The following is an 18,817-nucleotide window of genomic DNA, read 5'->3' on the forward strand; positions in this document are numbered from 1 at the left end:
TACACAATACCTACCCGAGACGTCTGTTCTCATAGTTAACACCCTGCCAGCCTCCCTGCATGCCCCATAACTCAACCCTCTGAAGGCAACAAGACAGAACCACCAAGGATGTCAGTTCGGGTCTGTCTGATCCCTATTCTGACCTGGACCGAGGCCTGTTGACCGAAGCTGCAGTGTGGCAAGAGGAGAGCATCTATAATGGGGCTGCCCATGAATCAGTAGTCCAGATGGAGGGCTCTCATAGCAAGAACAGACCTGCCAGGAGGTCCCTGTGAAACACGGCAGTCCCTCCCCCACCTCGACACTGTCACCTACAAGGCTGCTCTGAATTGTGACAGAGGCTCATGCCCTTGAATCTGCTCCCATGGTGCATCCCACAGGTCTGACCTTGGAAACCAACAGCACAAGGATCCATAAGGGTTACTTAGGATTGATTAGGCGGCACCTACATCTAGGGCCCTGACGACTACTGACTGAGAAACTGCTGTCAATCAGGACCCAAGTGGCCTGTGTAGTGGTTACATTCATCGTCATCAATTTACCAGAGGACCTGCGGTCACAAGGCAGGCCTCCCTGAGAATCTGACCAGTGTCGCACCCACTCATCCTCCCAGCAACGCCTGGCTGCCCGCTGCTGCAAACTCCCTGAGAAGGCCCTTACAGGGGAGACTGCTCCCATAGTAGCGCCCTAACCACTTCCCTGTGGACCCCAGAGGTGAGGCTTCAGAAACCAACAGGTAATCCTCTTTGGGGATTGGTGTCGGTCTGTGTGTTCACTCTTTCAGCGCTACTCAGAGGGCATCTTGGGTGGAAGCAAAGCCCCATCAATATTCTCCGCAGTAGGCTCTCATAGCAACAAATGATACCTACCTGAGGCTCCATTCAGAGAGTCCATTCAAATCCCTGCAGACCCTAAGTAGAGCTGGAAGGACGGCAGAATAACAAACCACCATTCCAACACGCCCACACCAACACAGCAATAATTGGACAAGCAAAAAATCAGTGTTCAGCTTCGAAAGCATTCTACAGACAGCCAAGGATTAACATATTTGCGATCAATTCTCCCAACATTCCTGCCCCTCCAGGCCAAGGAAGCCACCCCAAGGTAACTGTTGGCTGATAGAAGGTGGGTCGACCTGGCAAAGGGACTGATTGTTACATGATATGTCACCTGAGTGGTGGCACCACCGTGGGCACAAGGACCACGGCAGCTTCCCTGGTGTGCTTGAGGGGGGGGGGGGGTCTTCATCTTTCAAATCTCAATGCATCCTCGGAGAGAGAAGTAGTTATCACAGAGAGGACAGGAATGGAGAAGCCAAAGCCAAAGGAACCTCTGTCCACCCAATCTGTCTTGGAAGAAGTGTGGCCAGAGTGCTCCTTAGAGGCAAGGATGGTGAGACTTTGTCTCCTGCACTTTGAACATGTTTCGGGAGTGACCGTTCCCCAGAGAAGGACATCATGCTTGGTAAAATAAATAGGTAGTGAAAGATGGGAAGGTTCTCAAAGAGATGGATGGACACAGTGGTCGCAGCAATGAGCTCGAGCCCAGGAGCAATGGTGAGGATGGAGCAGGACTGGGCAGGGTTTCCGTCCGTTGTGCACTGGGCCACTATGTGTTGGAACCAAGTCGGTGGCACATCAGAACTACAGCAATCTTATCTTTCATCTTCAGAGAAACTGTTGTGTTTGAGCCACCAACCTTGAGGTTAGCAACCTAACGGTGCCAGACAGACTTCTTCTTACATGTGAAAGGAAGTCTTGTTATAAAATTATTAACCCACAATTAAAGGAATTGGCATGTCATTACACCAGAATGAAATGGCAAATGTCACTAATGTAAATGACAAATTCCCACTCAGGAAGAGGTGTTTTCCTAGGCCCAGAGCCAGTTCATTCTTCATGGGATAAATGAGAGGAAACTGACCTTGGTCAATGGCTTTGTCTGGTGACAGTTGATACCACCGATGAAGATCATGTTGGGCATCACAGGTTTGGGATAGTCCAGGACAAAGTCAGATCATAACAACCACACTGATGTGTGGCTGTACAGGTCATAGGCTGTGACTGGTGTCTGCAGAATCTCAGAAGCCATTTCTAAAACATCTTTGAAAAAATAGGGGCAGAACAAATGCTCCTCCAAATGGAAGACTTGGTTCCTTACTCTCTCCATGAAGGTCATGGTATCTGAGAACCCAAAAAATCCTCTGGGCACATAAGAAAGAGGACTGGGGCTCAGAGTAGCTCCTTCCAAATGATGGCAAAACATCCCCCGAGAGAAGATCACAGAGGGCAGGGGAAAGTATTTGGCGATAATCAAGCCACACATATCAAAAGGATCTGTAAAGACAGCATCGAAGGAGCTCTCTTTTATGAACTCCACTAACCTCTTGTCCTTGAACAAACTCCTACAATGTGAAAAAAAAGTATTCAAAAACACGGTTGTTTGGGGTCATTAACAGAGAAAATAAATCTGAGTGCCGAATTTTCCATTGAGAATCGGCGTAAACCTTGAACTCACGATCCAGGTGCTCCAACGTGTAAGACGTTGAATACGTCTTTACTATGATGTTGAAGTCTGTGTCCAGGCGCCAGCTCACCTCCGGCATGACTATCACCAGCTCATGCCCTCTGTGGACGAGCTTCTCCACAACTGCTCGCATGGTGAACCAGTGGCTTCCGTCCATGGGTACCACCAGCAGCTTCCCAGCCTCGGCAAAGCCAGGAGTCAGCAGGAGGCATACAGCCAGGGGAAGGAAGCCTGTCCAGATTGCAGGTGCTGCTGGAGCCACTTCCTGCTGTGATTCTGAGCTGGGATGATACAGCGGCAGTAGAATGACAGGAGCAAACTCTGGCCCAAGACAGGGTATGTTCCTCCATGCACCCAGCCACATAACTTCACTGTCAATGATTTTGTCATGAGCCAATAATGGATGTGGGGGTAAGTTTTCCTGAGATAACTCCTGTATGCTTCTCTAAGAAGACTAGATTTTTATCTTTGACATGGATTGTGGCCAGAAAACAACAGGAGCTTTAGCAACAAAATTATGAAGCAATCCTTTGCCAATGACTTTCCTACCGAGGTGCAAGGAGACAGTCTGCACTGGATTTTGCTGCCAGTCGTGGTTAGGGGGTATGACATCATGAGCCACTGCACCATGAGTGGATGCAACTGTCCCTTAATATCCTAACGATGCAGAACAATAAAAGGTAAAGCTGAGTAAACCTTCAAAGAGCCAAAGTGTCCCTTTGAGGACTGAGCTGCACCTGATCCGAACCGCAGTATTTTCAATTTGCCTGATACGCCTGGGAGAGTTAGACAATGCATCAGGAAGGCTAAAGCACGGAGCAGGTGCACTTGAGTTATGGTGTTTGTAAAGAATGTTGCCTATGTCATGGACTGCCAGAAGGATGAACAAGTCTGTGATGGAGCCTTGGTGGTCATCGCACGGGCTGCGATCCCCATGGTCAGCAGTTCAAAACTGGGGAAGACTGGGCTCTCTTCTCATCCACAGGGACAGTCTCAGACACCCACAGGGGCTCTCTATGAGGCAGCACTGACACAATGGCAGCGAGTTGGGTGTTGAAAGAAATAAAGCAAGAAGATTCCTTGAAAGCAAGCATGGTGGAACTTGGGCTGATAGTTTTGACAGGTCCTCAGGAGGGGTCCGTCCCTCGAGAAGAATGCCACGCCTGGTTAAGCAGAAGGTCAGCAATAGAGGACGGCCCTCAATGAGGTGCATCGACACAGTGGCTGCTACGATGGACTCAAAGATAGCGATGGTGGTGCGGGTGACACAGGAACGCGCAGTGTCTCCTTCCTGGGATCGTTGAGTCAGAGCAGCACCGCCATCTGTTTGGACCACTGCTATGCGAGGGCCCCCACCAGCCTGGGACCCACCCTCAGGAAGGGGTATGACTAGGTCCTCCTCTCCGGAACGCTCTGAGAGGCGATGTGCTTCATGCTCACACTCTCCCCCCACGGTTCCTGCCTCCACTTCACACGGAGAGCGCCCCGCCCCGCCCCTCACCTGCACTAAATGACATTATGCAGGTGTTCTGATGCTGTTTGGGTGAGGCCAGGAGATGTATTGCTAAGGGAAGTGGTGCAAGCCAGCTAAGACTGAGGAACCTTGAGTGAGGGGCTCTGAATTCCAACCCAGGGCCCTAAGTCTTACTAGAGGTCTAAGACAGCTTCTTCCTTGGAAATCAAATAGTTACTAGGCACTGAATAAAGGTTCACTGAAAATATGAACTCATCCTTTGTGGCAAAGGGACCATAATGTGTCAACCAACTATTAGGGGAAACTGGGAGAAAGATGAACTTTCTAATCCCAGAAAGAATTACTATATAAATCCCATAAAGATCTACAAGGGCAAATCACCCCTATACAGTAAGGGCATCATGAGTTGGAATCATCGACTTGATAGCAGTGGCCTTGGTTTGGTTATTAGGAGAAACTTGGTGTAAAGGATGTGTTAGTACGGATAGGCTAGAGAAACAAATCCAGAGACACGTATATGTTTATAAGAAAGAAGTGTATATACAATAGTAAATATTGAGAAAACATCTCAGCCCAGATCTAGTCCATAAGTCTGATATTAGCCCTTATGTCCAATACCAATCTATAAAGTCCTCTTCAGACTCACGAAACACATACAATGATGCCAAATACAGGCAGATCACAGGCCAGTGGGTGGAAAGTCTTGGGGAATCCAGTGAGGTTTTGTATCTCAGTGCTGGCGTGGGTCTCCATGTGGCTCCTCCAGCTTCAGGGCTCTGGCTCCATCAACATAGCTCCATGTGACTTGTCAAGGGGAATGTCAAGCCAGAGAGTGTCTGTCCCACCTCCAGGGAGGAAGTTCCCAGAATCCTCCAGAGAAGATGATGCCCACACAGAGATCTCATTGGCGATGACCTGATTGACAGGCTAGACTCCCCCCTTCACTCAAGTTGACAGGAGATGATGTCACTGCCACACCCAGTGACAGATTACAAAGCCAGCACACACCCAGCACCACGCCCTGTCCTATCTCCAAAATCGATCTCCAAGCTGCCCCTTCTCTGCACCTGCATCGCCACCCACCATGCCACCCATTCCCCAAACACCACCCTCTTCTGCCTTGACTCAAGTAAGAGACTCCAAGCCTGTCTTTCTGCTTTAAGTCTTGCCTCGCACACTCTGGACAGAGGGACCGCTGTCAAACCTCCAGGCCATCTTTTGATTAACACCACGGACCGATTTCCCAGTGCACTGAAATAGGACCTTCACTGCTTGCCTTGACCTAAATGCCTGCTTCATTCCAGCTCCCACCCAGCTCCTAGACTCCTCCTTCCCCCTTTGCTCCTCAACTCCAGCCACACCGGCCTCCGCCCTGTGCTTGGAATAGGCCAGTTTCTTTCCTACCTTAGAATCATTGTTTGCTGTTCCCCCTGCCTGGAAAGTTCTCCCCTGGCTCTCCGTGTAATCCTTGTTCTCTCCCACCATCTAGGCCAAGGGTAATACTAGAAACAGCTACAATGTCCCTCAGCTCCCATTTCACTGTGCTTACTTATCCAGCTTGTTCGGTTAGTTTCTTCCACTAGAGAGGAGGCTTCATGGAGGGCCTTGTCACTCAGTCACGATCATCTCTCTGGCATCCGGGTCTATGCCTCCAAGGTCAAACTCATTGGCATCGAATCGATTCTGACCCACAGAGATCCTATGGGACAGAGTAGAACTGACCCTGTGGGTTTCAGAGACTGTAACTCTGTATGGGGTAAAAGCTTCATCTTGCTCCTGCAGAATAGCTATTGGTTTCGAACTGTTGACCTTGAAGTTAGCAAATTAGCAGCTAGCCCCGTCCATTACCACTACCCCACCAGGGCTTAGGAAATAGTTACTAGGAATTTGTGAAGTCCGTGAATGAATGGAGAAATAAAAAGCAGTGCATGGCTCCGTCCCAGGGCACTGCTGACACCTCAGCGACGTGCCTGTCTGCTCTGCCTCTCATCTCCGTCTCAGCGACGTGCCTGTCTGCTCTGCCTCTCATCTCCGTTTTGCTCTTCCACGGAGCCAAGGGCTGTCCTGCATCTTCCACTGATCTGACCTGCTTCAGGAGATCTTGGCCTCCGCTAACCGGGCTGGACCCAGGGCCCCAGAGCTCACTTCAGATACATCACCGTCTCCATCCCAACCGGCTCCTTGTTATCTTACAGGCATTACCTGTTTGGGTTCTTGTCTCTTTCTTCTCTCAATGACTGGCTGAAAGTTGGTGCAAATCTGCAAACACAGTTTCTGTGGGAGTCCCCAATCCACGCCACGAGCGGTAACTGACTCAATGCAAACTAAAAAGCAGCAGAGTCAATTCTGACTCCTCACCACCCGGTGTGATACACGGTGGAACTTCTCCAGAGCGTTCTTTTTGGCTTCCTGCAATTTTAACGGTGGATCCTTAGGCCTTTCTTCCCAGGTCCCTTTGGGTGGCTTTGAAGCTCCAAGCTCTAGGTTAGCCAGACAAACAAACAAACAAACTCACTTCCCTTGAGTTGATGGCGATTCACGGTGACCCTCTAGAGCTAAGGTTTCCGAGGCCATAATTCTCGACGGGAGTAGAAAGCCCCGTCTTTCTCCAGCGGAGCAGGTCGTGGGTTTGAACTGCCGCCGGCTCGGGGTGAGCATCCCAAGTACCCACTGCGCCACCAGGGCTCGCGTGCAAACCGCTGCGCCATTCAGGGACCTTACTTGGGAACCGGCCACGATCAAAGAAAAGGTCTCAGGATCTTGTAAAACTCCAGTGCAGCTGATGCGGACGGCAAACAGCAAACACAAACTCGGATGACGTGACTGGAAGAGCAGCCAGGCTGGGCAAGGGGTACGAGGCCCGTCCGGACTACATTGCCCATAAGACCTCGCGCGGGGCGGGGCGGGGTTGGCGCTCCCGCGGGGCATGCTGGGAGACGTCTCCTGCGCGCCCCTCACGTCTCGCCCGTCCGTTCGCGAGCGACGCACCCTCCCCAACATGGCGGCGCCCGGTTGAGGCGTGGTGGTTCGCTTCGAGCTGTGGCTGGGGCGGGGGTCTAGGCTGTAAGTGCGGCTGGCGGCTGGGGACCCCGGGAGGGACGCGGGGGGCGTGGAGGCCGCGTGGGAGGTGCGGGCCTGTCGCGGGAGCGGCGCGGTCTGGGGTCGGGTCCGCGGTCGCGCGCTCGCGCCCCCGTCGGGAGGCCCGAGTCAGGGACGCGAGTTCGAAGCCAGGCTTGTGAATTCCACTTGTCTTTGCCCTCGCCGTCCCCCGAGACGCAGATTAAAAAGGACAATAATGGCATTCCGGCCCGTGAGGACCGCCGTCGCCACAGCGCTTCCTGTCACTCAGGAGCTGTGCCAGGCGGTGTGCGTTCCCCTGCCGCCCCGCGCCGGCGAGGTCTTGGGCAGGGCGGCAGGGGTGGTGTCGCCTGGTACAGAGGGCCTCGGCGGGGCGGGGTGGGGTGAGAGGTAGGCACCACGTCGTAGTGTGGATGCGACCCAAGACGTTTCTCAGCGTAGTCGCGCATTCGCTTGGCCATCTCCTCAGTAGATTAGGTACCGTGATTGGGTTCCTTCCTTTTTCCATTAGTGACCCGACTCTGCCGTTTAAAAATCCCCCTACTGCCGTCAAGGTGATTCTGACTCAGAAAGACTCAGTGGGACAGGACAGAACGACCCCCTGTGGGCTTCTGAGACTGAGTCTTTGCGGGAGTAGAAAGCCTTGTCTTTCTCCCATAGAACGACTGGTGGGTTGGAACTGCTGACCGTGCAGGTAGCAGCCCAAAGCTTAACCACGCCCACCAGGGCGCTCATTGATCGAGGGCCCCACCCGATGCACCGAAGCACCCTGCCTTCACCTTGGTATTTAACTACGATCACCCGTCAAGCTAGAAGCTGGTCCGAGGAGCTTAGCGTGGATCAAAAAGGAGAATCCAAGACTTAGTTTATGGCAGAGAACTCATAAATGTTTACCAGGGCGATTGGGGGACAATTTTGTTGTAAAGAAAAATAAAACGTTTCTATAACCTGTCCTGTTTTGTTTTTGTTTTAAGGATAGTATCTAGTTTCACAATGTTCGGGGACCTATTTGAAGAGGAGTCTCACAGTGTTTCAAATAATCAGTCTGAAAGGGGAAAGAAATTAAAGACTAAAGCTTTGGACCCTCCAGCCCCTAGAAAACTCACCAAGTTAAGTGGAATCAGAAATCAGGGTGGGACCTGCTACCTCAATTCTCTTCTCCAGACGCTTCATTTCACACCCGAGTTCAGAGGTATGGTATGTTAACGTGCATCTGATTAGTACTGTGTACGGCTGTCTCTACCCGGAATTAGTTGTGCAGAATCACAAAGATAAGGTGTAAAGGTGTATTTCACCGTGGGTGTTTATTGCTGCAATGGACAGCCTTTGGGCGATTCTTCTGCAAAGAAATAGGAAGCTTATATTACCTTAAGTATGGATAGTGGGATCATACTAGAGTTGAGTGCCAAGTAAGGAAGAGGGCCATAGAATTCTTGTAGACATCTCGATTTAAAATTCAACCAAAAGGCAATTCTGCTAGGAGTGCCAGCTTTGTTATTATTACACTGTGTTTTTGAAAATTGTTTTTAAATTTGAGAAGTAGCAAGTTGTTAAGTTTAAATTGTAAGAACTTTTAAAAGTTCTCCAAAGTAATAAGCACGTGGTTACCCAAACTCATAGGGGAAAGGGTGTCACGCTAGTGAAACAGGTCCACCTGTGTTCTTGGCAAGTCTGAGCTCCAGAAAGCCCTGACATCATGATCCAACCCAGCCTGGACTTGTTTGACCTCAGAACCTGACCTGATGTGAACGTCCATGCATTGGTTATAGGAATTTTAATATCCTGATTCGATGAGTACTATCTCTTTTAGATCCTGGAGCAGGGTTCATAGACATAGTCTAGTCTCATTACCTTCCCAAGAAATTCTGAATTTCAAAGCCCCAAGGTTGAAACATAAGGAAATATGGCCAAGGGACAGAAACCTATGCAAGTCCCCTCAATTAAAAATGGGGTTTATTGTAAAAATATAAGAGCCTTCCACAGAAGCCAACCTGACCTCAGTGGATCTGCTTCCCTCTACACCAGGGTTCTCAACCTGTGGGTGGCAACCCTTTTGGGGGGGTGTCGAATAACCCTTTCATAGGGCTTGCCCGATTCATAACAGTAGCAAAATTACAGTGATGAAGTGGCAAAGCAAATACATTTTTGGTTGGTGGGTCACCACAACATGAACTGTATTAAAGGGTCGTGGCATTAGGAAGGTTGAGAACCACTGTTCTGCACGGTTGTCCCAGTCCCGTATCTGCACAAACAGGCGTTCTCTACAGCGATCTTCGTCTCAGATTCAGTGTGCCCATTACTTTGCTGTCACATGAGCCTCATAGGGCCTCTGACCCCATGGCTGGGTAGCTCAGCTCTCCACAGGGTCGCTGTTTTCTGAGGAGACCACAGCATGGCCAATAACTGATTTCTCCCATTTCCATTCACACCGCGATGATTTTGCCTAATCGAAGCTTTAAAAGACCACAAAGATGATTCATCCTCAGAAATTTAGATAATTGCTCTTTCCAAGGCCAGTTTAATGGATGAGCTGGTGTGTAGGATTCAAGAAGCGTTTTCTTCGCTTCTTAAAAACACCTCCCTGCTGCCATCAGTTATTCCACCGTTACTTTGGGCTGGTAACAGCTGGAGAAGAGCAGGGAGCGAGCATGGACAGTACCACTGAGCAAGGATCGAGCGAATGCCCCAGACCATCCTCTGCTGCCCAGAGGACTGCCAACCAAGTGTGTGGTTTGGCATCTTGGTGAAAAAGATGCCCCCTTGGGGCTTCGGGAGCCCCAGGATGGATCAGGGAGGACTTTGTATGAAAGGATACAGCCTGGAGGAGAACCGTTTTGGAGCCGAGAGAGCAGGTCTAGATGGGGCTCCCGGGGGAAACTAGCACTGAACGAAATAAGACTGGGTCTTATTCCCTGACTGGTACGGTGGGACTCTGGAAGACTAGTATTCCATGGCAGGAAGACCGCCACTCCGGTAGTTGGAGAGCTACTCAAGTACATTTTCCTGCGATAGTCTATCATTGCCCACATCCACATTGAAAAATGCTGCAAGAAAGCAAACTAAGTCAGGTCAGGATCTAATCCTGCCGGTCATGCGACTGCAGCTGATTCCATGTCATGATGGGGTTGGCTTTCTAAGACAGTGTCCTAACGTGAAATAACTAAATCTCTGGTTCTCCTTTTTGTTCAGAGGCTCTGTTTTCCCTTGGTCCTGAAGAGCTCGGTTCTTTAGAGGATAAAGATAAGCCTGATGCGAAGGTATTATCACGTCTGTGATTTATGGGGGTGGGGGTCACAGCAAGGGGGTTGAGTATTGAAGAAATGCTTTTTTTGTTTTGTTTTTAAAGGAAGCTATTAAGTTCCTTATTTACAGAAAATAGACCCTTCATTAATTACCAAATGTGGGTTTTATTTTCAGAAAGTGACTTGATTTGTCACCAAGTATTGTCGATGCAATTGTCCTGATTCCAAATCTGTGTGGTCAAATATAGCAGTGCTGATGGTTTCTATGTATTTGACTACTTTGTGCGCTCTGTTTATTACTGTGGGGATGAAACATTTACACATCGTCCACACTAGCCTGCTGAGAAAACTCATGGACTTCACGGAACAACAACAAACTAAAGATGTGCTGCTCAGAATCGGCGGACGAGTGACATAATTGCCCGCATGCTACTATGGCAACGTTTTAATGAAAATCCAGATCCTGCATAAAATTGTGTCCTTTCTTTGCTTAAAAAAATTAGAAGTCAAAAAATGAGGAGCTGATACCATAGGCTCAAGTAGAAAGCAAATGTTTTAAGAATGATGATGACAACAATCGTACAAATGTGCTTGACAGCAGTGGATGGATGGATGGATTGTGATGATGTGTTTGATGTATGAGCCCCCAATAAAATGATTTTTTAAAATAGTTCCCCTGAACAAAAATATTTCCTCATTTTAAAATTCTGCTTGACTTTGCATTCAAGATAGGTCAGTGAACTGCAAGCCAGGTGTCCTTGCTATTTGTGGAGTTTAGTTTTCCTCTTGCAACAAAATAATATTCTATAACAAAATATGACCTCAACATTTAAAATAAATTGATGAAACAAAACAAAAATCAGAAGTTTCTTATTATCTCTGTACTTAATAGATCCACCCAAGGCTTTTCAAACCACCTGTGGCAGAGGTCCAGATTTTGTGTGTGTGTGCGTGTGCACGTGTGCGTGCGTGTCTGTGTGTGTGTGTGTGTGTGTTAATTCCCAATGTGCTGGGGTCAAGACATTTGTAAGTTAACATTAAAATGCCTTGGCCACGTAAAATTGGCATCAAAGTTTCTGAGTGCGTCATCTCACTTGGGATATTGATTGTGTGGTACATGGACCAAAGCTGACGTCACTGGCCTGCCTGGCCCCTCTCCAGCCTGTGTTACAACCCTCAACACAGAACATGGGAGAGTCCCACCCAGCCTTAGAGCGGGCTAGATGCAAGCAGGGCCAGGTGCAGCCACCCCCACTGAGAACTGCCAAGTGGGATGTTTATCCTGGAAAACTCCTGGATGGCTATGTCTGTATCTGAGCTAAGAAAGGATGGGCACTTGGAGATTTAAATTATGATCCTTCTGTAATTAACTGGATGGTTTAAATTTTTTATATTGATCTGAACTGTGTCAAGGTAGAAAACTCCAGATGACAGCTTTTGGGATTAAATTGAGATTTTCAAAATGACAACTAGAATCTTAATTAGTTTGCCACTTGTAAAAAGTTCTGTGAGTGTTCTTCTGAATGAACTGATCGGAGACAGGGACCTAGTTTGCCCGTTGAAGCCCACATTGGAAAAGGGTTTCACGTGGAAATGCCCTGGTTTCCCTTTCAGGTCCGGGTCATCCCCCTACAGCTGCAGCGGCTGTTCGCCCAGCTTCTGCTGTTGGACCAGGAAGCTGCGTCCACAGCAGACCTCACCGACAGCTTTGGATGGACCAGCAATGAGGTACAAAGGGCAGCTTCGCCAAGGAAGTAAAGGAGCCAGTCAGTGGTGCTCGCCTGTGTGATTGCCTCACTTCCTTTCCCTTTGTCTCAGGGTTTCAAGATCCTGTATGTTTCCATCTCTAGTTACAAGTGTACAGGCCAGAAATACAATTTTTAGACCCTGTGACTGGCTGTGATTTGGCGGTAAGAAGAAGGTTGTGCAGTCAGAAGTACACAAGCTGATTTTTACCATTTCTACCCTGGAAATCATTGCCGTCTGATCAAGAAACAGTGCCACATGCGTGTTAGTGTTTGACTCGCAGTAATGGGCAGTGAGCTCTATCTGCCTCTGTGATGTGCTTTTGTCTTTGTGTCTGTGCTGCTAGCACCGCCGTGAAAACCTTCTTGTTGGTCTTCACCCTTTCTCCTGACTCTCCCTCTCCTCCTGGTTGTTCCTCTCTTTTCGTGTGTGTCTTCATGAAAGGGATTCCATAGGGTGTAAATTCTAAGCCTTTGTCCTCCACAGATGAAGTAGGAGTTGGCGAGGTCAGTCCAACTCCACCAGTGCCTCGGAAGAGAGAAGGCTTTGTGCTTCCGTATGATCGACAGCCTCAGAAACCCAGAAGGGCAATTCTGCTCTGCGCGTTGGGTGCTAGGAGTCAGAGACGGGATTGATGAGATGGCAGTGGCTGGGCTTTGGGGTCTGTGCACCCAGTCAGAGCCATTGGCTTTATCCCTTCAAAATTAGAGGTGTGCAGACTCTCACGGAATGTCAAGAAGGGCTAGTAGGAATGGGACTGTGGGAAGAAATGCCCCATAAAGAATCCATGTTAAATTTCTCATACACGGCAGGTGCCAGCAGTTCATGCCTTCTTCCCATTTTTTAAAAACATTTCTTAAAATTCTCATACCATAAAATTCACCCCTTTACAGTATACAATTCACTGGTTTTGAATATGTTCACCGAGTTGCATAACTGCCGTCCTGACCAGTTTCAGAATCCTGGTACCGCTCCATCCTGTTGACGCCACCCTCACCTACCCCCTTCCCACCTCTGACCAGCTCCTGGCAAACACTAGCCTGCCTTCTTTGTCTATTGAGGACATGGCCTCTAAGTTGCAGGAGCCAGTATGTGACTGGCTTCAGTCATTCAGTGTGCTGTGTGCTGGACCATCCCTGTTGTACGATGCGTTGATGCTTCTTGCCCAAGTTTATTGCCCAGTAGTTACATCTTAACTACCCACCAGATGGATGTCCTTTTGGGGTGCTTCCACTAAGGTGCTCGTTTCAGCTTTATTAAAACTGAAGACAACCTCTTTTACTGAAAAAAAAATTTAATCACATCTTGCGGGAAAGCCTTTAGGAGTGGTGCTGAGGTGATAGACGAGTCTTGCGAGGACTTTTGCCAAACCCCGGCCTTTGCAGAAACAACGCAGCACCTTCCACAGGCTTTCTGTGCTGCCGGAGCCAGGACTGCAGGGGAAGACCGGTTCCTCGTGTGTCGAGGGAGCCCCCACCCCACCCCACCCCAAGTCCAGTTTTCATCCTCCCCATTTTATCAAGGGTCTTACCTTGACTGCCGCTCTCTCTCCTTCACCGTCATTGCTCTGCCTCCTCTCTGCCTTTCTTGGAGTTTCCAAGTCCCGCTCTCCTGGGTGCTTCCAGCTGCTCTTCCTCTGTGGGCTGCCCTCCTGCGCTTGCCTTCACTTCTACAGGTTGGCAGGCTCTGGATTTCCCTTTAGAAATGGATCTGATGGAGCAGTTAGTAAGCTCCCTGCCACGCAGTTCATTCAGACATACAGCGACCCTCTGGAGGACAGGGTAGGACTGTCCCTGTGGGTTACAGTCTCAGAAAGCCTTGTCTTCTCCTATGGAGCTGCTGGTGGTTTTGAACTGCTGACCTTGCAGTTGAATGCCCATTGGGAATCCCCTGACACCACCAGGGCTCCCTTGCCTCACACAATAGGTGAGAGAAATTTTCTCAGCAGCACTGTGTTAGTCTTAGTTCAGCTGGTCCCTATTCACACAGTTGTGGGTTTGGGGATGGGAAGTAATTGGTGGTTCACTGAGTGGGTTGCTCTGACCCAGTGGGACAAGGCTACCCAGGCACCGCTGACTTCTCGTGACTGGTCTGGGCCTGCTGCGTTCCCTCCCCTCACTGGCGTGCCAGGAGCACGGACTTTCCCACAGGAACAAATGTGCTATCTTTACCAAGCGAGTAGGACTTGCCCTGGGGAACCTGCCCTCAGCCGGTGTGGAAGTGTCCTCTGGAGATCTGGTCAAGCTTACCTTCCGATTGCTTGATAAGTCTAGTGGATTTTTTAACTAACCTTGTTCCTAAAACCTGCAGCCTCGAATTATGTTGAAAACTCACCTGTTTTGTAGGAAATGCGGCAGCATGACGTGCAGGAACTGAATCGAATTCTTTTCAGTGCTTTGGAATCATCTTTAGTTGGGACCTCAGGCCACGACCTCATTCATCGCCTGTATCATGGGACGGTTGTCAACCAGATTGTCTGCAAAGACTGCGGGAACACCAGTGAAAAGCAGGTGGGAGTCAGACAGGTGTGCTTAGAGCACATTGATGCCATTAGTGCTGCGGTCAGCAGTTCCAGGTGAGGGTGGGGTTATTGCTAGAAATAATGGAGCTTTCTTTCTACTTGCCCTTCCTTTATGATCTAGATTCTCCATGTAAACTTTGAAAGAAGCACATTCCTTCTTTAACCTGTCTTTCGTCCCTCATATGTAGGCATAAGACTTATGCGATCTTTGCAAATGACAGATCTGGCTTCATCAGGCAAACCGGTTTCATCGGGGTTGGTGGTTAGAACATTAACCAGCACGTGGACTAGGGAGGTGATAAAAGTAGGGATTACTGAGGGGATTGGAAGTGACCAACATCTGTAATTAAGCCTTGGATTTAGTTTTGACAGCCTTCAGAAAGTTCATTTGTATGTGCATGCTTATGTGAGCTGTTTAATCCTCTTCATGAGTGTCATTTCTCGTTCCCTGTAATGACCGGATGCCCATTTGATATCATTGGAATTAGAGATTGAGATCAGCGCGTGTGAGTCTAGTAGGCTCTTCTGCACCAGCTGCTTCATTGCTAGCAGTCATTCTGAAACTTGGTTTTCCAGCGATTATGGAGCACTCTGGGTTCATGAGTATTACTAAAACAGTAATTCAGTGCCGTTTCCCGACCTCTTCCAAATGTTGCATTAATTATACTCAAGGTGTACCCCACCCCCCCAAAAAAAACAAAACCCACTGCCATCAAGTCAGTTGGGACCCTAGGAGACCCTATAGGGCAGGTAGAACTGCCCCTGTGGATTTTCAATTCTGTAATGTTTTATAGGAACAGAAAGCTTTATCTCTCTCCTCCTACACACACACACACACACACACACACATCTTTTTTTTTTTTTTTTTTAAGAAAGTTGGGACTTACAGTCAGGGTGCAGTATAGCACTGATGAAACATACAACTCTCATCTAATTCCTTAAGGCTTCCTCCCCACTATCATGATCCCAGTTCTACCTTACAAATCCAGCTAGACTGGAGGATGTACACGGGGTACAGATAGAGCTGGTAACGGGGAATCCAGGACAGATAAGCCCCTCAGGACCAATAATGAAAGTAGTAATACCAGGAGGCTAAGGGAAAGGTGGGGGGAGAAAGGGGAAATGGATCACAATGATCTACATATAACCCACTCCCGGGGGGACAGACAACAGATAAATGGGTGAAGGGAGACATCAGTCAGCATAAGACATGAAAAAATAATAATGTATAAATTATCAAGGGTTGGGGAGGGAGGGGGGGAAATGAGCTGATTCCAAGGGCTCAAGTTGAAAGAACGTGTTTTGAAAATGATGGTAACAAATGTGTTTTACACAGCAAATGTGTGGATTGTGATGAGTTGTATAAGCCCCCAATAAAATGATTTCAAAATTAAAAGAAAGTTGGAGCTTAAACACTTCTTAACTTTTATTGTCTGAGTAAGTAGAAATTTCTGTCCACCTAGTTTGGAAATTGTTGAGGTGCTTATGTATCTTTGAATTATGGTTAACTTGGCTCTGGTGTAATAATTTACAAAGTAATTTGAGAATATATTGCATATGGAGGCACATTATAAACTATAGATGTTAGCTTGTTGGATACATATATTAAAGCCATATAGAAGTTACTTTTATTAAGTCTTCCTCCATGAACTGACTAATGCCCTAAGAGTTTACAGTCACCGTTAACCCTTGAAATAATACTACTAAGAGTTATACGAGTAGTGATCTCATGAGGGGGCCCTGGGGGGGAACAGGGAGCTAACTGCAGTGATCAGCATAAACCCCCCACCAGGGGGGTGAGCAACAAACATGGGTGAAGGGAGAGAGCAGTCAGTGTAAGATGTGGAAACAATCATAATCCACCGGGTTCACGAGGGCAGGAGGGTTGGGCATAGGGAGGGAGGGAAAACAGATGAGCTGATACCAAGGGCTCATACAGAAAGAACATGTTTTGAAGATGAAGGCAACGTGCAAACGTGATTGATACAACTGACGTATGGATTGTTATAAGAGCCCCAATAAAATTTTTTTCATTAAAAAAATGCTGCTATTGTACACATGAACAAACTGAGTATGATGCTCAAGATGTGAGGTGTTAAGGGGTTCTCCTAGAAATAGATTGCATGTGAACTGCAGTATTAAGGAAGCGTAGCCTTTTTTGCAAAATTCGCCCTTAATTTTCATAGCAATTCTTTTTTGTACTGACTTAAGATTTTTTTTTTCTTGTACTTCTACACTGTTTCTTACATCAGCCCCAGCAAAAGAAGAAAAGTCAACATTTAATTAGACATTTCCGTGCTTCCCTTCTCTCTCCCTCTGCTTTCACCTGCGGTCCGGAGTCCAAAACGCCCGTCAGCACTTGGGGCCACTGTGTGCTTGGTGGGTTTCATTTCCTGACAGGAAACCAAGTTCCTGGTGAACTTTTCCCTCACACATTTTAAGGAGAATTTAGTACAACGTATAATGTTTTAGGAAAGAAATAGCTGCTCGGTCTAGTACATGCTGGTGACTTGCCGGCGGCCTTCTGAAATTGATTGTCTGAATACACATCGTGCATTTCAGGAAGACTTCTTAGATCTCACCGTGACAGTCAAAAACACGTCTGGTCTGGAGGATGCTCTGTGGAACATGTATGTAGAAGAAGAAGTGTTTGACTATGACAACTTGTACCGCTGTGGGGCCTGTGATCGGCTGGTTGAGGCGGTGAAGGTAGGTCATGAGACTTACCTTGACTCACGGGACCCACCTAGTGCTTCCCGCTCAGCACACGGCGAGAAGTCAAGCTCTGTGAAGGGCCTCCAGAGACTATACAGACCCCTGCCCTGGTCACTGTTAGCAATGAGAGCGAGCAGGCTTTTGTTTCACGTGTGTGTGTGTGTGTGTGTGTGTGTGTGTGTGTGTGTGTGTTTCAGTAAATTTTTAAAGCTTTCTACTCAGCAGGTTTACCTCCCCTCTCTACTTCTTTCTCTCCCAGGCTTTTGTTTCGTGTGTGTGTGTGTGTGTGTGTGTGTGTGTGTGTGTGTGTGTGTGTTTCAGTAAATTTTTAAAGCTTTCTACTCAGCAGGTTTACCTCCCCTCTCTACTTCTTTCTCTCCCAGAAAAATTTTATTGATGCCCAAGTGCTTCTAAAGGATGACTTTATAAATAAACTCTCTTACCTGTGCTTTTCAAAAACAACTCTTTGGAAGATAGCCAACTGGCTTTTTACCTGAAGAGATTTGTTGAGCTTCTTTTAGCTACAAAATTAGATGGTCTTTTTTCTCCCAGTTGTGGTGTGCCTATCCTCTCCCACACTCCCAAATCTGACAGGCCCTTCCCTCCTCTCCCAATTGAAGGCACTGTACCTTGCAGAACAAAACCGCAAACTTCGGGGTGGGAGGAAGACGAGAGTTCCACAGCCCCATCTTTTGCCGTGTGGGAGCTCAGTGATTGCACATGGGTTCAGGCAGCTCCTAATGCGCAGCCACTCGTGTCCGAGTGACTCACAGAGAGAAGCCGCTCTGGGAAGAAGAATCCAGAAACCATTCCCATGTTCACACGTCAGAAGGCTGCTACTCCCGCTCCCTTGTGTTGTGGTTTGTTGAGGCAGCACCCTAGTGGTGTTTCAAACCTGCTGCCAGGGCCTGCGCTCTCCCGGGTCACATGGAAGTCCCAGAGATCTGCTAGGCAGGAGCTTGGGGTCCAGGCCCCTCCTCTGCTTGCCCTCTGACTCATCAACTATCAGCACAGCTCTGCCGAACAAATTTCAGGAAAGCGTTTTTGTAAAGATACATTTTTTTTCCTTTCACCTTCTCAAAAAGCTCAAACTCAATGCCCTTGAGCTGATTCCAAACTCATAGTGACATCTTCTAGCAACCGATTATTTATATTCCTTGTTTGCTGTTCTTTCATGGATCTATGTGATTCCTCACGGTGGAGCTGTGTTTAAATATACTTTCCACACAATCGCTTGATTTTCACCCAAACCATTAAAACAGTACTGGCGGGACCAATAAATTACTAAGTACTACTAATTCTTTAAAACAGGGCATAAGTATCCCAGGTAATCTATAAGTTTGTAAGTGTGTGTGTAGTGTGTGTGTGTGTTGGGGGTATAAACGTATTAATGCCAGATTCCATTCCTCTGGCCCGAGTTTGCCACCTGTAGCCTTTGGCCTTCCTCCTCAGCTCCTCTGTGTGCCAATACGGAGTTGGCTCAGCTGCCATGACGCGGTCTGCGTGTTAAAAGGG

At 48.1% G+C, this 18,817-nt stretch overlaps 1 protein-coding gene and 1 pseudogene across 2 annotated transcripts in view; one reads left to right on the forward strand and one right to left on the reverse strand.

Annotated features, from left to right (window-relative positions):
- Positions 1–1,896: 1,896 nt before the first annotated feature.
- LOC142424813 (UDP-glucuronosyltransferase 1A10-like) lies at positions 1,897–7,539 on the reverse strand (annotated as a pseudogene).
- USP40 (ubiquitin specific peptidase 40) overlaps positions 6,933–18,817 on the forward strand; it is a 58,114-nt gene continuing 46,229 nt past the window's right edge. For both annotated transcript variants that reach the window (XM_075530296.1, XM_075530297.1), the window contains exons 1-6: positions 6,933–7,063; positions 8,053–8,270; positions 10,268–10,335; positions 11,935–12,048; positions 14,412–14,576; positions 17,150–17,296. In XM_075530296.1, the coding sequence (XP_075386411.1) occupies positions 8,072–8,270; positions 10,268–10,335; positions 11,935–12,048; positions 14,412–14,576; positions 17,150–17,296 (693 nt within the window). In that variant the 5' untranslated portion in view covers positions 6,933–7,063; positions 8,053–8,071. The remainder of the gene's footprint in view (positions 7,064–8,052; positions 8,271–10,267; positions 10,336–11,934; positions 12,049–14,411; positions 14,577–17,149; positions 17,297–18,817) is intronic.

This window comes from Tenrec ecaudatus, chromosome 13 (genome assembly GCF_050624435.1).
Source record: "Tenrec ecaudatus isolate mTenEca1 chromosome 13, mTenEca1.hap1, whole genome shotgun sequence".
Taxonomy (NCBI): domain Eukaryota; kingdom Metazoa; phylum Chordata; class Mammalia; order Afrosoricida; family Tenrecidae; genus Tenrec; species Tenrec ecaudatus.